The sequence below is a fragment of the Centruroides vittatus genome, unplaced genomic scaffold, assembly GCF_030686945.1.
Source record: "Centruroides vittatus isolate TY-2023 unplaced genomic scaffold, ASM3068694v2 contig_482, whole genome shotgun sequence".
NCBI lineage: Eukaryota > Metazoa > Arthropoda > Arachnida > Scorpiones > Buthidae > Centruroides > Centruroides vittatus.
In genome coordinates, this window is record NW_027122272.1 from 400,070 (window position 1) to 415,580 (window position 15,511).

The 15,511-nt window shown below is 31.9% G+C and overlaps 2 protein-coding genes across 2 annotated transcripts in view; both read left to right on the plus strand.

Annotated features, from left to right (window-relative positions):
- The window catches only part of LOC136977923 (nudC domain-containing protein 3), a 215,607-nt gene that overhangs the window by 118,014 nt on the left and 82,082 nt on the right, over positions 1–15,511 (plus strand). The window lies entirely within an intron of this gene.
- On the plus strand, positions 1,029–14,692 carry LOC136977929 (L-xylulose reductase-like). Its single transcript, XM_067273546.1, has 7 exons — positions 1,029–1,139; positions 3,901–3,998; positions 8,133–8,287; positions 10,171–10,213; positions 13,486–13,647; positions 13,718–13,835; positions 14,411–14,692. Exons 1-7 carry the CDS (start codon positions 1,088–1,090, stop codon positions 14,512–14,514), a joined length of 732 nt encoding a protein of 243 aa, XP_067129647.1. The 5' UTR covers positions 1,029–1,087; the 3' UTR covers positions 14,515–14,692.

Sequence of the window (15,511 nt, forward strand, 5' to 3'; positions counted from 1 at the left end):
TTTCCTTTTTCAGGTTCCGTTTTGGACAGGTTTATCCTACACTGTAATTTAGATAAATATTTTAACTTTAACATGACCAGAAGAAAGAAATACTTATAAAACGCATAATCGATCAATTAATTACTGCACATTTATGGGATTTCCAGTGCACAATTCAAAATTTATATTAAACATTTTGTATCTAGTTGCAAGCTAGAATATGCGCTGGTTCGAAGAGGGGTACAGAAAATTGGACAAACTGGGGGTGAGGGAGTAAAAATTTCAAGAAAAATGCTGATGTAGTTTATGGACAGCCCCAAAACTACGTGATTTAATTTCTACCATTTTCGCTTTAATATTCAATTTGATTTATTAGTGTTTTTTGTTTAACTTGCTTTGTATTATGTTCTCAAATCTTGCAACTCGAATTTCATTCACTTTTAATTAAGATAAAAGCCTGGAAGCTTCGAGGACATACCCAAGTCCGATGACAATGCATTTTAATGATGTTTTAGGAGGTGGCCCCACCTGCAAATCCAATAAACATAACCAAGTGTAGAGCTTAATCGTGATATATATGTGTAAATGGACTGTAGTGATGTAATGGTGGGGTTGAGTCAACTCCACTATCTCCCACCTTCGATTTCGAAAAATATGACCAATAAAACATTCTTTTTTTAATATTTAAAAATATATTAAAATTAACAGCTTTTTAAGTCTATTTTATTCGTTGAGCCTCGTTGTTCGAACTTTTAAATGAAATAATTTGAGTTTAATACGCCTATTATGGCAGGCAAGTATAATAACGTTCGTCTTCGCTGTGTAAAGATTACTTTTGCATAATAATAAGAAGTATATCAGATTAGCCCTGCTATTTGAATTTTTTTCGAACATAAATGTTAAAATTTTATTTAAAATTCTTTACGGTTTGAATTTCCGAACAGGTCACGAATCGAATGAAAAAGAAATTGCTTAATATCTTATCGTAGTCATATTTAAAAAAAAAAAAAAAAAAAAAAAAAGAATTGTATCTCAAGGACTAGATAAGTTTGATCGAGTTTAACATATCTGATCGGTTCGATTCTACAAGTATTAAGCATTTTAAAAAATGTCATACGAATTTAAAGGTAAAAGAGCTTTAGTTACCGGCGGTTCGAGGGGTAAGTCTCAATCGACATACTAATTATTAAAAAAGTAATATTTGATTTAGCAGAATAATTACTATGAAATAAACTCTACAAACTAAAGTTTATTACTAGATTGGAAATATAAAAAAGTTTTTAACTCGTTTCTAACTGATCATAGGTTTAAATGTTTACGCCCACTAATGGCCAAGTGGTGGCCGAGCGGCAAAGGTGGCAGCCTACCGCTCTGGGGGACCCGGGATCGAATCCGAACGGGTCGAATAATCCCCAGGAATTTTTCGGGGGGTGGTCCGTTCGGATATGTCGGGCCCCGTCCCTCACCACCCGGTCGCCCCATTGTGGGCCTGGCCGAACCCATAATGGGCCTACTAAAAGAGGCCCTCTTAGTGCCCACAGGGCGGAAAGAGTTTAAAAAAAAAAATGGCCAAGTGGATAAAAACCACTGAACGTGGTCTTTATAATAATGTTTTCACCGTGATATACAATTTTATATAAAGTATACACGAAGAAAAATTGTCATACAGTGTAATTAAATGTCAAGAAAGTTCTGCTGTTACTTTATTTTAACGCTAAGATATTTTTAAAAAATAATGTTAATTTAAAATATATTCGTGATACAGTATTTAACATTAAGAAGGAATTTTTGTGCCACAAACCAATGCTTAGTGAAAATTTGAAAAATTTTAACACAAATTTTAAGCAAAGTTTCTTCGAATATCTTGAAATTGGCACTAGATCCTGATGATGTTCGAATTAACGAACGAGTGTTTAAAACGTTAGCGGTTTTTTTAGATTCTAACTTTAGTTTAGATTCTACGGACCAATAAGTTATGTAGGCCTAATTTTTTTAAATCCATTTGGGTATTACCAACATTTGGGACATACTGTACCATTTATAACATAATCTAAAAGCATGTTCCGAATACATATAAAAGTATAATTAATTAAAAGTGAATAATCATTGAACAAAGTTTTAATCTTCATTAATTTAAGTCTGCCTGCGGACCACGGGTTGAGAAACACTGCACTAGAATAATGGGTTGTATCAACGCTAAAACAGGTCTGCAGTTATATATTAGTTTGTGGTATGACGTATGAATGGAGTTAGCGACGACATTCTTTCGGTTATTGTTTTCACTTTCATCACACACACTAATGCCTGTTAGCGAAGAATCACATCGCAGTAGTACTGTTTTCAGTTTAATTAATAATTAACAGAATAATGAAAAACGTTTGATATTATTCTTAAATTTATAAGCAATAAGCAATAATAAATTTAAGAATAGTATCAAATCTTTACAAGGAACTTAAAAAAATATTATTAAAAGCGAACAATAAGAATAATAACACCTCGATAAGAATGACGTCGATAATTATCAATGCATTTTTACGATGCATTATCTTTGCAGATATTGTTACTCCGAATAAAAATTGCCGATGTTAAATATTTGTACGAAACTAGTATCAAAGTACTGTGTTATCATTCATGGCATTGGCTTTTGAAAACATTTTCATAACTACACGTTACATATCAGTTCTTAATCTATGTTAATATACTCTGAATAAATAAAAAAATATATGAGGTAGCATTTCTATTTTGTAATTTTGTAATTTAATTTTGTGCATAAACAGCATATTGATATAATTTTTTATTCAGTGCAAACAAAAAAAAAAAAAAAACATATTTAATCAGGAATATGGTTGAAAGCAGCACATATTCAATATTTTTAGTGTTAAGGTGGTTGGGATTATGTAAATAGGTTAGTTTTGAAAACTTAGATTATTTATTCTTGGTTGATTGGAAAAATACCAAATTTATTCAATCAAGCAGAAAAGAGTAGCGCAGCTTTTAAATTTTATATTTCTTAATTTGTTCCCTAAATTGGCGTAAGATTACAGTCGCAAAAATTTATTAGAGAACTTTTGAAATTAGTTCAGAATGATATTTAATTACACTTAAGATTTTGTAATGAAAGATATTGCAATACCCCTCATTAGAAACTCCTAAGTTTAATTAAATATCTTTATCATCTCTTTCACTCGCAAGTGTTAAATATTTGACAGGATAAAAAACTATAAACATTTAGAGCGTTTTTTCCAATCTGATGTTTAAGAAACACGTAGAGAAAAATTATGATTAATTATGGACAATCACAGTTGCTCATGGCGACAACTAGCAGTAACGAAAAGAAACCGCTAATGAGGATTCTCACTCAGTTTTCAATTTGTTTTATGGCGATTATCTACATACAGTGTACTGTACCTAACATTTTAAAGCCCAGCCACACAAGTAATTTTTCTGCAAAAGCTACTTTTATATAGAGATAAATGTACCTGGATATGCAATTTGTCATAAAGTCAATAGATATATTTTTTAACCCAAGAGTAATTTAGATAATTCACGATATTCTTCAACATACGTACAAAGGTTTATTGTTTGAGAGCAAAGTTTCTTACAAAAGGACACCCCTCGTCACCTTGCTATTTTTCAGAGGTTTCTAATAATAAAAAAATAATAAAGAATTATATACAAAATTTCGTATTCACTGAATTACGACCTTGTATACAGAATAAAACTTAAGACAAATAAGTCTATATTGCGATTAAGATTATATAAGATTAAAAAAGTAAAATAAATAAATAAATGATTTAATATATTATTAAAATTATAATATGCTGTTTTTATCATTACATTATACTTAATTTTACCGTATAGAAATTTATATTAGAATATTATAATAAATACAGATTACTTTAAAATATTAATTATTTTTAGGAATTGGAAAGGAAATAGTAAAACAATTAACAAAATGCGGTGCACAAGTCTACGCTTTGAGTAAAGTTAAAAGGAATTTGGATGCTTTGAAAGTCGAAGTCAGTGAAATTTTGTTTTATATAATATATAAGATATACCGGTATAATCTTACTAAATTTTGGTATTTCCGCATAAATTTATATATATATATATTAAATTTATTATGAATGAAACTTTTTTCGCCCTTGCTGCAGTTGTTTTGTATGAACAGAGTTTTTTTAGTTGTTTCTCCTGGTTGTTTCAGTTATGTTATTCTGTTTCCTACAGGGTTGCTAGCTTAAGCCCTGGTTACACTATGCGATTTCCAGCCGCGCGGGCAACTGCAACCGCGACGGCTGTTCCCGTTAACCAGTAATCCTCCCTCGAAAACCGGCGCGACTGCAACCACAACTAGAAACAAAAAGTTTGTTCTACTCGCAACGGTTGCAAACGCGCATCCAATCAGAAAACGTCTTTGTGCCACGTCATACTTGTGTTGTATATTTGTCAACATATCTTGATTATAACATTTGTATTAACTCAGTTTCAGTACATTTAAACACTATATTTGATATAAATCAAATCTGAATTTATAAAAGTTATTGTTAGATTTATTTTAAAAAGTTTGATTACTTTTAATAATATACAATTGAATAAAATAAATGCTGATATAAAAGAAAAAAAATATATCGATTATAAATGAATTAAATCATTCAAGCTTTTCTCTAAACCACTTCAACCCTCAAATATTCACTTTTATAAGATTGATAAATAGCATCCAAAACTTCTGGGATAATGACTGATATCGAATTATGGGCCACTACCAAACTACGAAACGTTTCGCCTAAATTATGTATAAGTATTGGTATTCATACGGATATATCCCCTATTACCTTCGGCATCCGAAAGCCTTAATTCATTCATCAGCTGGTGAAAGCACGATTGTTTAGCCCGTTGATTTTCATTTCGCCAAGTTTTAACACAGCATGAACGTTTTTTCTTATTTTTCTCTTCGTATATTCTTGCCAGCTCTAACAAAATTGTCGCCTTTTTTCTTATATTCATTCCAAAAAAGGAACTGCTTGCCATTTTAATAAGATAAGTAGCTAAAATTCCGTAAATACTCTGAAGTAGAACGTAAAATGTCGGTAAACTCACGAAAGTAGACAAAAACAAGCTACTGTAATTTTGTTGGTTTATTATAGGGCCACGTGTTCCGAGTTGCAACGTCAATGAACAATGTATGACCACGAGAAGACGCGCGCGACTCGCGCTTGTTGCGGTTGCAGTCTCCTGCGCGGCTGGAAATCGCATAGTGTAACCAGGGCTTTAGATAATTCATGATATTCTTCAACATACGTATAAAGGTTTATTGTTTGAAAGCAAAGTTTCTTACAAAAGGACACCCCTCGTATAATACAGAAAAGACCCAGCTTTCTGTATTAATTTTAGCATTAGATTTAAGCCTTTACTATAAACCTTACTCTTTACTCTGTCTAGCACTCTAGCTTTTATATAGCTGCACTACTTATTGGTGTAAGCTACAACTCAGGTTTTCTTTTAGATGCCCGACCTCACAGTCTGAAAACTGCACGCGGTAGAGGAAGTAGTAACCTTATGTACGCCGCTCAGAGGGATCCTTCCTTTCTCTTCTTTCTACCTCATTTTCATTCTCTCCTTCTCCTCTTTCCCCTTCCCCTTCTTCCTCCGGCTAAACACTTAGTGTACGGCCGTTGTCTTTTGTTATATATTACTTGTATGAGTAGAGTAAACATCGTCCCCTCCATAATCTAACGACTACGTCATTGTAAATAACAGAATGAACATTATTTTATTATATTACCTTTAAAAGCTAGATTTAGTTAGCTTAAGTGGTCAAGAAGTCGCGTTTGCTATACTTCTATCAAAATAAAGTGCAAGTGCTAAGAAAAAGCTTTGTTTATAACTAATGTTTATATAAAAATTAATTCCCATAAACTTTATCCACGTATTATCCGTACTATTATATTTTGGCATCCAAGAAAAGCATTGACCTTTTAACACCTCCTTTAATTAATGGACAACCAGAAGTTTGATGGTGACAAATCTGGGATTTAAGGGGGGTGCCAAATAACCCTGCAACTTCAGGATTTTAGCGTCTTCGTTATTTCCTTACTGTAATACGGTCTTGCATTATCATGGTGCATAAAAAAGACTTTTTTTCTGGTCTCTCTTTGCAAGTACTTCTCTTGTGCGCTCGTAAAGTTTACAATACGTTTCCGAATTGATCATTTCTTCCTTTAAGCTCATCTGTTATAATGCTAATGCTAAAAATTCAAACGCTGATCATTTCTTTCTACGAAATGAGGAAGATGAGTTCGTGTTTAAGCTTGATTGTTACGAAATGATAGATTCAATGAACTGAGACTTTGCAATACGGATTAGACTAGAATGTGACCATCATTATTTAGTAGACACTAGGGAGCAGCTGTCTCTTTTTTCTGGGATTTTTTTCTGAGTAAAGCCTGGTACTTCAGGTAGTAAAAAGTTTTGTAATGTATATTGTTTCCTTTCTGCAGCACCCTTTAAAGATTTCTGGATCCGTTATTGTAACTCGTGGTTCCTAAATAGTGATCACGTTTCTATCCTCATACTTCGCGGAATGCTGCGGTAGAAGCCCTTATTTATCAATCAACATCCATAATTCTTTTTAATAATTAATATAAACATTAAAATAGTATGATTGAGATTACGGGATTCTCTCAAATTTGTACTATAACCACTTACAATTGAGACCTTGTGGACAATTATTGCATTTCCGCCTAACTAGGTATTTGGCCGAAATGCATATTGTAAAAAGAAGTATATTATTGAATAAAACATCTTTCTAAATGCAATAATTGTCCACAAGGTCTCAATTGTAAGTGGCTATGGTAGAAATTTGAGATCATTCCGTAATCTCAACCACACTATTTTAATGTTTATATTAATTATAAAAAGAATCATTCTTCTTTGTTTCACAATAATTGTTATTGGTAACTATCACTCACGTGTAATTCTTAAAAAGGCACTTTTTCATAATTAACTATATTTACCATAGACTTTTGTCAATTGTTTAAAAATTAAATTCCGTTGTTCTCTCACATAAGTACAGTACAGTACATAAATTTTTACTACTCAGAATACTTGAATTTGATACGTTTTTTTTTTTTTTTTTTTAACTCTTTCCGCCCTGTGGGCACTAAGAGGGCCTCTTTTAGAAGGCCCATTATGGGTTCGGCCAAGCCCACAATGGGACGACCGGGTGGTGAGGGACGGGGCCCGACATATCCGAACGGACCACCCCCCGAAAAATTCCTGGGGATTTTCGACCCGTTCGGATTCGATCCCGGGTCCCCCAGAGCGGTAGGCTGCCACCTTGACTGCTCGGCCATCCGGCCGTGAATTTGATACGTTATCTTCTCGTCGAGAAACTAGTTTCTTAACAACGTTCATCTATTTTATTCTAAAAATAATTTCTTTTTGACCTCCACTATTGACATGGAATAACTTATCAACCGATTTTACTTACATATGTTGTTTTTGAAATAAATTTTAATTTTAAAGAAATTATTCTTAAATACAGTCAAACCTGTTTTTATGCGCTCTTTTTATGTGCGATTTTTATTTGTGCGATTTTTTAATGCAAATTTTTAATTTGTGCGGTTTTTTTTGTGCGATTTTTTATTTGTGCGGTATAGTTGGCGACTAGTCTCGTGCGATTCGTCATGTCTCACGTTGACTTATTATAGCTAAATAAACTTATTATAGCATAAATGCACTTATTATAGTAATATTATTGCATGAATTTGCGAAAAATGAAATAATTTACTTTTTAAGTTAACAAAACACCACCTGGACAAAAATATGTAAAACAGACCATAGACCAGACGATGCAGTCAAGTGCTGACATCTGTTGTCAATAAATTCTATTTCGTACGGTTTTGAGTTATTTTCTATGTGAGACTTTTTTTATGCGGTCCCTGTTGACCGCATAAAAAAATATTTTTTAATTGTGTTGCGAAAACTATTATTTACAGCCATTCGTGAAGTTTTGTGAGATTTTTTTTATGCGTTTTTTTAATGCGGTCCCTATCCCCCGCATAAAAACAGGTTTGACTGTATTCATTGGATATATTGTTTGTTACTTACTGCAGTTTTGAGGTATACATTGGCGTTTTCTCTATTTAAAACAGATCCCTTCTGTTGAAATTATATGCGTAGATCTTTCTGATTGGAAGAAAACTGAAGAGGTTGTAAGCAAAATTGGGACTATAGATTTTCTTGTAAATAATGCTGGAATTGTAGACACGTTTCCATTTGGAGAAATAACTGAAGAAAGTTTTGATAAGTATGAATATAATTACTTTATATATTATTGTGTACATTATAATAAATTGCTTTATATTAAAAATATAAATACAAACACATATTTTATGCATCAGGTATTTCCTTCAAAGGAAGGTTCACCAATAGCCGAGTGGATACAACCACTGAATGCCAGTAGTTAGTCGCGGATTTGAGCCTCACCAACACTAGCTGAGTGGAGTTTTCAGTTTTCTTCACATGTCTAACACCTAAATAGGGACCCGCATAGAAAGTCTCCCGAGAGGCAATCGCATTGGAAGAGCGCCCAAGTATTGCGTTATCTTTTTATATCAATCCAATCCTTCACAGAAAGAAATCACAGTCAAATAATAAAAAATAAGTTATTTCATGATGTCAATGAAAACTATTTCAAAATAATTTTATTGACATAATGAATTCTCTTAATTTAGATAGTATTTTTATCGATATATATTTCTTTCACGAGTACTTTGAGACACATTTTGAATCCCTTCAACGTCTGTCCTATTTGAATTGCCTACATTATTTTCTTTTTTCGTTTAAAATTATATATAGTATTATTTAATCAATTGTTTTTAATGCTATATTTTACAAAGCATACGTTCGTACGTCTATCATTAGATTGATCTAAATGTAGTAGCCTATATTTACTAGACTAATTTGCAAATGTAAAAATTGTTATGTCTAAATTCAAAAGTTTACTCAAAATTTTAATTTAAACATGGACAACAAAAGCAAAATTAATTAATGTTTATTTACGATGTTTTTGCATCGTAAATAAACATTAATTAATTTTGCATTTGGCAAGATATAACAAATACTAAATTCGCGTTATATGTTGTATGTCAAACGCGGCCGTGGGTTGCTCATGACTGCTCTTATACGAACGTTCATTATATGAATTATAACTAATCCAAACTTATTCGAATACGAAAATCCCATAAATAAATCTACCGTCTTTTGTGAGAGGCAGCCCCCTCGGCAGGCCACCCATGTGTCGTATTGCTATATTCGAACAGGAAGAATTTGTATTCTAAACTTTTGTAGACAAATGCTTGATTTAGATTTAAGGATTTACTGTTCTTAAAGGTTCGCATGCGCTCGGATTAGTTCTCAACTCGTGCGAACAGATGTTCGACTGTTTGCACAAGTTCGTAGAAACGGATGCCACATACATTTGCGTGTTTCTTCAAGGAACTAGTTTTTTGTTTTGTTTTTCCTATATTTCCTTCGTCTTGTCTCAAAAAGACACGAAGAAAGCTGGAGAAAAACCCAAAATGGAAAGGAGTAGGAGGACTATAATACTGCTTTTAGTGCTATTTTGGAGCATTGGAACGAAACAAAAACAATTTGTTTAACGGTGGAGTTTTTAAAATCTAATATTTAATATTATAAGATTTAAAATATTTAGTATAATACTTTACGAATATGAGAAAGTTTAACTTCAAAAAGACATCATCATTATTATAAATACGTTGTAAAAAGCATTATAGTATCGTTTTGTAAGATCTTTAGTAAGGCTTTTAGTTGCTGTGTGACAAACTTGATGTAAGTAAGGGTTCATTGGAAGTTTTCGTATTAAAAATAAAAGAAGAAAACATAAATGTTAGAATCGCAATTGTTGTACTCATTTACACGTTCTTCAAAAAAGAAGTAGATTTGCCTGTAGAACTGGATATGATCCAACCGTTTTCTTTTTCTGAACTCGGTGAAGAATGTAAATAATAGAGAGATCAGATGTACTGTATTTATTGAATTTTGAATTATTATTTTGAAATTATTTGAAATTAAATTATTAAAAGATACAATATAACTTATCTAATAATCATAAATTTAACCATATATTACATAATAACATAATATTATATACAATTGTTTGTTTTGCAGTTTATATTCTGTTAACGTGAAGCCAATTATCAACGTATCACAGGTGAGAATAATATTTAAATTCGTTTATTACCGGTATAACTTAATGGTGGCCTAATGGCGGATGCAAGTAAGGCGTAAAGCCTTGGTCACACTATGCGATTTCCAGCCGCGCAGGAGACTGCAACCGCAACAAGCGCGAGTCGCGCGCGTCTTCTCGTGGTCATACATTGTTCATTGACGTTGCAACTCGGAACACGTGGCCCTATAATAAACCAACAAAATTACAGTAGCTTGTTTTTGTCTACTTTCGTGAGTTTACCGACATTTTACGTTCTACTTCAGAGTATTTACGGAATTTTAGCTACTTATCTTATTAAAATGGCAAGCAGTTCCTTTTTTGGAATGAATATAAGAAAAAAGGCGACAATTTTGTTAGAGCTGGCAAGAATATACGAAGAGAAAAATAAGAAAAAACGTTCATGCTGTGTTAAAACTTGGCGAAATGAAAATCAACGGGCTAAACAATCGTGCTTTCACCAGCTGATGAATGAATTAAGGCTTTCGGATGCCGAAGGTAATAGGGGATATATCCGTATGAATACCAATACTTATACATAATTTAGGCGAAACGTTTCGTCGTTTGGCATACCAATTTAGAGTGGCCCATAATTCAATATCAGTCATTATTATCCCAGAAGTTTTGGATGCTATTTACCAATCTTATAAAAGTGAATATTTGAGGGTTGAAGTGGTTTAGAGAAAAGCTTGAATGATTTAATTCATTTATAATCGATATATTTTTTTTTCTTTTATATCAGCATTTATTTTATTCAATTGTATATTATTAAAAGTAATCAAACTTTTTAAAGTAAATCTAACAATAACTTTTATAAATTCAGATTTGATTTATATCAAATATAGCATTTAAATGTACTGAAACTGAGTTAATACAAATGTTATAATCAAGATATGTTGACAAATATACAACACAAAGACGTTTTCTGATTAGATGCGCGTTTGCAACCGTCGCGAGTAGAACAAACTTTTTGTTTCTAGTTGCGGTTGCAGTCGTACCGGTTTTCGAGGGGGATTACTAGTTAACGGGAACAGCTGTCGCGGTTGCAGTCGCCCGCGCGGCTTTAAATCGCATAGTGTGACCAGGGCTTAAGGTTAACTCTCTGATGGGTCCGGGATCTATTCTAATATCTTTTCTTAGACGATTTGCCTAGATATATCGGGCCTCTTTGTTACCCGGCCTCCTCCATTGTAAACCTTGCCGAACTCACGATGAATATGATTAAAAGACCGCTTCAGCGCCCAAAGGGCGGAACGAGCGAAAAATATATTTTAATTTAGGGGAAATCGTACAGTACCGACCATGGAGCTATAACAATTGGAGCGGCAGCTCTCTGTTGTCGCTAGCGACACAGTGAAGCCCTCACAATATGACTTCACTGTAGAACAAACCGCCATATTGCGAGTGGAAGAAAGCTCGTTTTGCTTTTGAACTTGACGTTGGAAAAGAGAAGGTAAAATAAAGAACAACATAAACTTGCTATATTTTCGGGTATAACACTCGGTTTATTTATCTGCCATTCTAGCCATGAGTATTTTTTGATGATATATCTGATTTTCCAACCCGGAAGTTTCTATATTATGCGGGCGTTGAGTTACGTCTTATTAAAAATCAGATTTTTTGATCTGATTGGAATTATTTTTTCGATGATATTTTCCAAATACGCGTTTTTATTTTTGCAGTATCTAAGTTTTTTGGATAAGATAAACTAATTTTTGTGGCATTGTTAAAAATTGTTAAGAAAGAAGAATTTCAGCTACACAACGAAATTTAACATCAGAAAGTCTTTTATGATATATAAATGTGTTTGCCTGAAGTCCTACTGAAGCAAGTAATTTAAGTTAAAAGTTGGTTTTTGATAATTTACGTGATTTCTGAATCAACGAGAAAACAAAAAAATCAGAACATTTACAGAATATTAAGTCTCGCAAAAATAGATGAATTAATGTCTGCAACAAAGAATATATTCCATCCAAAGTTTTTTTCTGTTTACTTGAAAACATTTTTCAATAAATTAATACTAATATTAAATCTTTACAGTTAAAGAAACCTTGCTAAACACAAATCTACAATGAATTATTTATTATTAATCTCGTCAGAGATTGCCTGCTCGATTTTTTTTAGAGAACATAATGCTCATTGTCTGGTGTTTAACATCATAATGTAACCGCAACCGTAAATACAAAGAACAAATTTCTTTTGCCAACACATAGCGTGAGGATGCAAGGATCGTTACTTTTATCATGTTCTATTAAACTTTTAAACAAATTTTTCTAAAAGTAGTTCTTCAGAACATTTTCCACAAATCATCATGAATTATTTCTCAATGACAATAAAATTATTATTTTTTTTCGTAAAAGAAAAAATGTGGGCTATTTAAAGTGTTTTCTGTGGCAGTACATAGCATGACAACATCTGTTAAAGGGTTTATTAAACCATTTGATTTTTGACAGATTACAGAATAAAACATTTTTTGATTCAGGGGACCTTGAAAGGTGAAGAAATGCAAAAAATTTGGGGTAATATCTGTATGTATGGATGTTAGTATGTGTTGGGGGCATGATTTTGTTTGCCCCATTTGAAGCTTAATAACTCCTATGTTTTTTGTCGAAATTTTCTGAAATTTTGTACGGAGGTTTGTGTATTAAGGGGATTAATGCTATTAAATTTTGGTGGTTAAAGGTTGAGGGGGTTGGAATATAAATGGGGTCGTGTGTATCTCCAGTAGGGTCTGAGTTAATGACGATTTTACTCGTTATTAGCATTTACAATTTTTTATGTCTCAAAATTAAGCTTTTCGCCATTTTACAATAATTAAAAAGTTTTCAAATAAAATATCATAACTAATAGCGCCACCAAATGTTGCCGGAAAAGTTAAGCAACTCGTTGCTGGATTTTTAATAAATGAAATTTGCATAAATAAAATATGAATATTATTGAGTACAACCTTTTCTTTTCGTCCTTCATTACTCTTTTTATCGCTTTATGAAAATGTGTCATACAAGATGCCCCTATATTATTATATTTAGAGATAATATTAACTAAAGTAAATATTATTGTCGCAAGAGAATTATTCTTTGTGTGCTTGTTGAAATTGAATTTTTCATTTAATTTATTACAAAGAAATGGAAATTTTCTATAAATTACATTACAGACATTTTCTATTGCATTTTTTAAATATTGTTACAAAAAGAATACAGTATTAAATAAGAAACTGAAAAATATTTGCAAGAATATTTGAAATTATTAATTTTTAGATTGTTGTAAAGAAGCTAAAGCAGGAGAAGAAACCAGGTGCTATTGTTAATATATCAAGTGTGTCATCATTGGTTCATTTAGGAACCATTATCTACAGTTCAGGGAAAGCTGCGATAGACAAAATTACAAAGTTAATGGCTGTCGAATTAGGGCCTCATAAGGTGAAAATAAAGTTTATGTTTATATTATATAATTTTCCATTATAAATATTCTGTTTTTATTTTCTTCTAGATTCGAGTAAATAGTGTTAATCCTGGTGTTGTATATACAGAGATGTCAAAGAGCTATTTAGATGATCCTAAAATATCATCTATGTTGAAGTCATTCATCCCATTACAAGAATTTTGCAGTAAGTAAAATTATTTTAAAAATTCTTCACAAGAATTAATTTAAATTGTATTAAAACTCGAATTCGTTAATTTTCTCCGATTTTAAAGGTTCATAAAAAATTAGCGAATTTGATTTTCAGAAATTTGAACCACATGTTAATAAAAGAATTAAATGTGATTCTAACGCAAAATACTGTTTGGTTCTATCTGTTTCCATTTTCGAGAATTTTTGGAAAATGATTTTCCTACAGAAAAAAACATTACATTTTTAGCATCATCTTCTGAAGATCCCGTGCATAATAAAAGAAAATACAATCAGCCTTAATGAATATATATATAAATTTTAACGTGGATCATAGTCTTCTCGGGTACTGGTGACTCTGTTTTTTCACACACACACAAACAAACAAGATCAATAAGTTGACTTTGAAGTGCTGTTTCATGTAGAGAAATTTTTTATTCTATATTTTGTTTTGAGAATTTATTATTTTATTTTATTTTACTCAAAATTAAAATCGCCCATTCTTTCACTGATACTCGGTATGTTTATTGTGTCTTAAATTTATCGAAATAAAATAAACTATTATTTTTTCAGATACCGAAGACATAGCATACGTTGTGTTGTTTCTATTAAGCGATAAAGCAAGGATGATTAATGGAATAACTCTTCCTATTGACGGAGGCCAATCTGCTAGATAAAGATGTGCAGCTTTTATAAACAAACAGTTAAAATTCAATTGTAGGAATATAAATTGAAAATTTTTCGTTTGTATCTTAAGCGTTAATTAAACGACTTTTTGCATTGTTTTAACATTGATAAATTTAAATACTTACACTTATCTATTTAAATAATAAAATTAAATTAAGAAACACTTTTTTGAACTTCACTATTTTAATGTTTTAAAATCTGCAATAAAAAGTATGTATTAGTAAAATAAACGCATCATCTCACTGATCGTATTTTAATTGAATAAAACTGTCACTTTGATGGATTCCTGCTTGTAATTAATGAATTAAACGAAAAAAAATTAAGAAATTGCGTCGTTAAAAGATTCAATTTATGAATCTTTTGCAATCCATTGTGTTTTTTTTTTCTTAAACTCTCTTAATTCTGCGTTCATTTGACACCTTAAGTTGTACCACATTTTCGGGTAATTTCCGCCTCGGAAATGTTTAGCCATTCCTCTATTCTTTAATTAAAGGCCTAAGCAGTTTTTGTCCTTCTCATAATACTCTTTCAACGAAAAATTTGAAATTTCCGGAAACAATTAATATTGTTGAATTAAGTAAAGTATCCTCTCTACTACAGTGATCTATACTTCTACTCGACATTTTAATACACACTCCGAGTTAAATTCTATTTAGATTGCGAAAATCTATTTGAACAAATGGAGCTAGACAAGTCTACACCAGCATTATACATATTGTTTACATGTCAACCTAGCTAGACCGCATCCATTGTAGCGACAGCTGTGATAATCTCACTAGAACAGTTTAACTAATGTACAGACTATGTACAGAGCAAATCCAGCTGAAAGCTATAGTGTACACAGTATATAGCTTACTAATGCGTTGTACTATACTGTACATACCCATACAGCGCCGTAACTAGCCTTTTATGCGCCCCGTGCGAGCATCTGTAACTACGCCCCAAAACTATGACCCAAAACTTGGTCCAGGTCATTTCTGCGCCCCA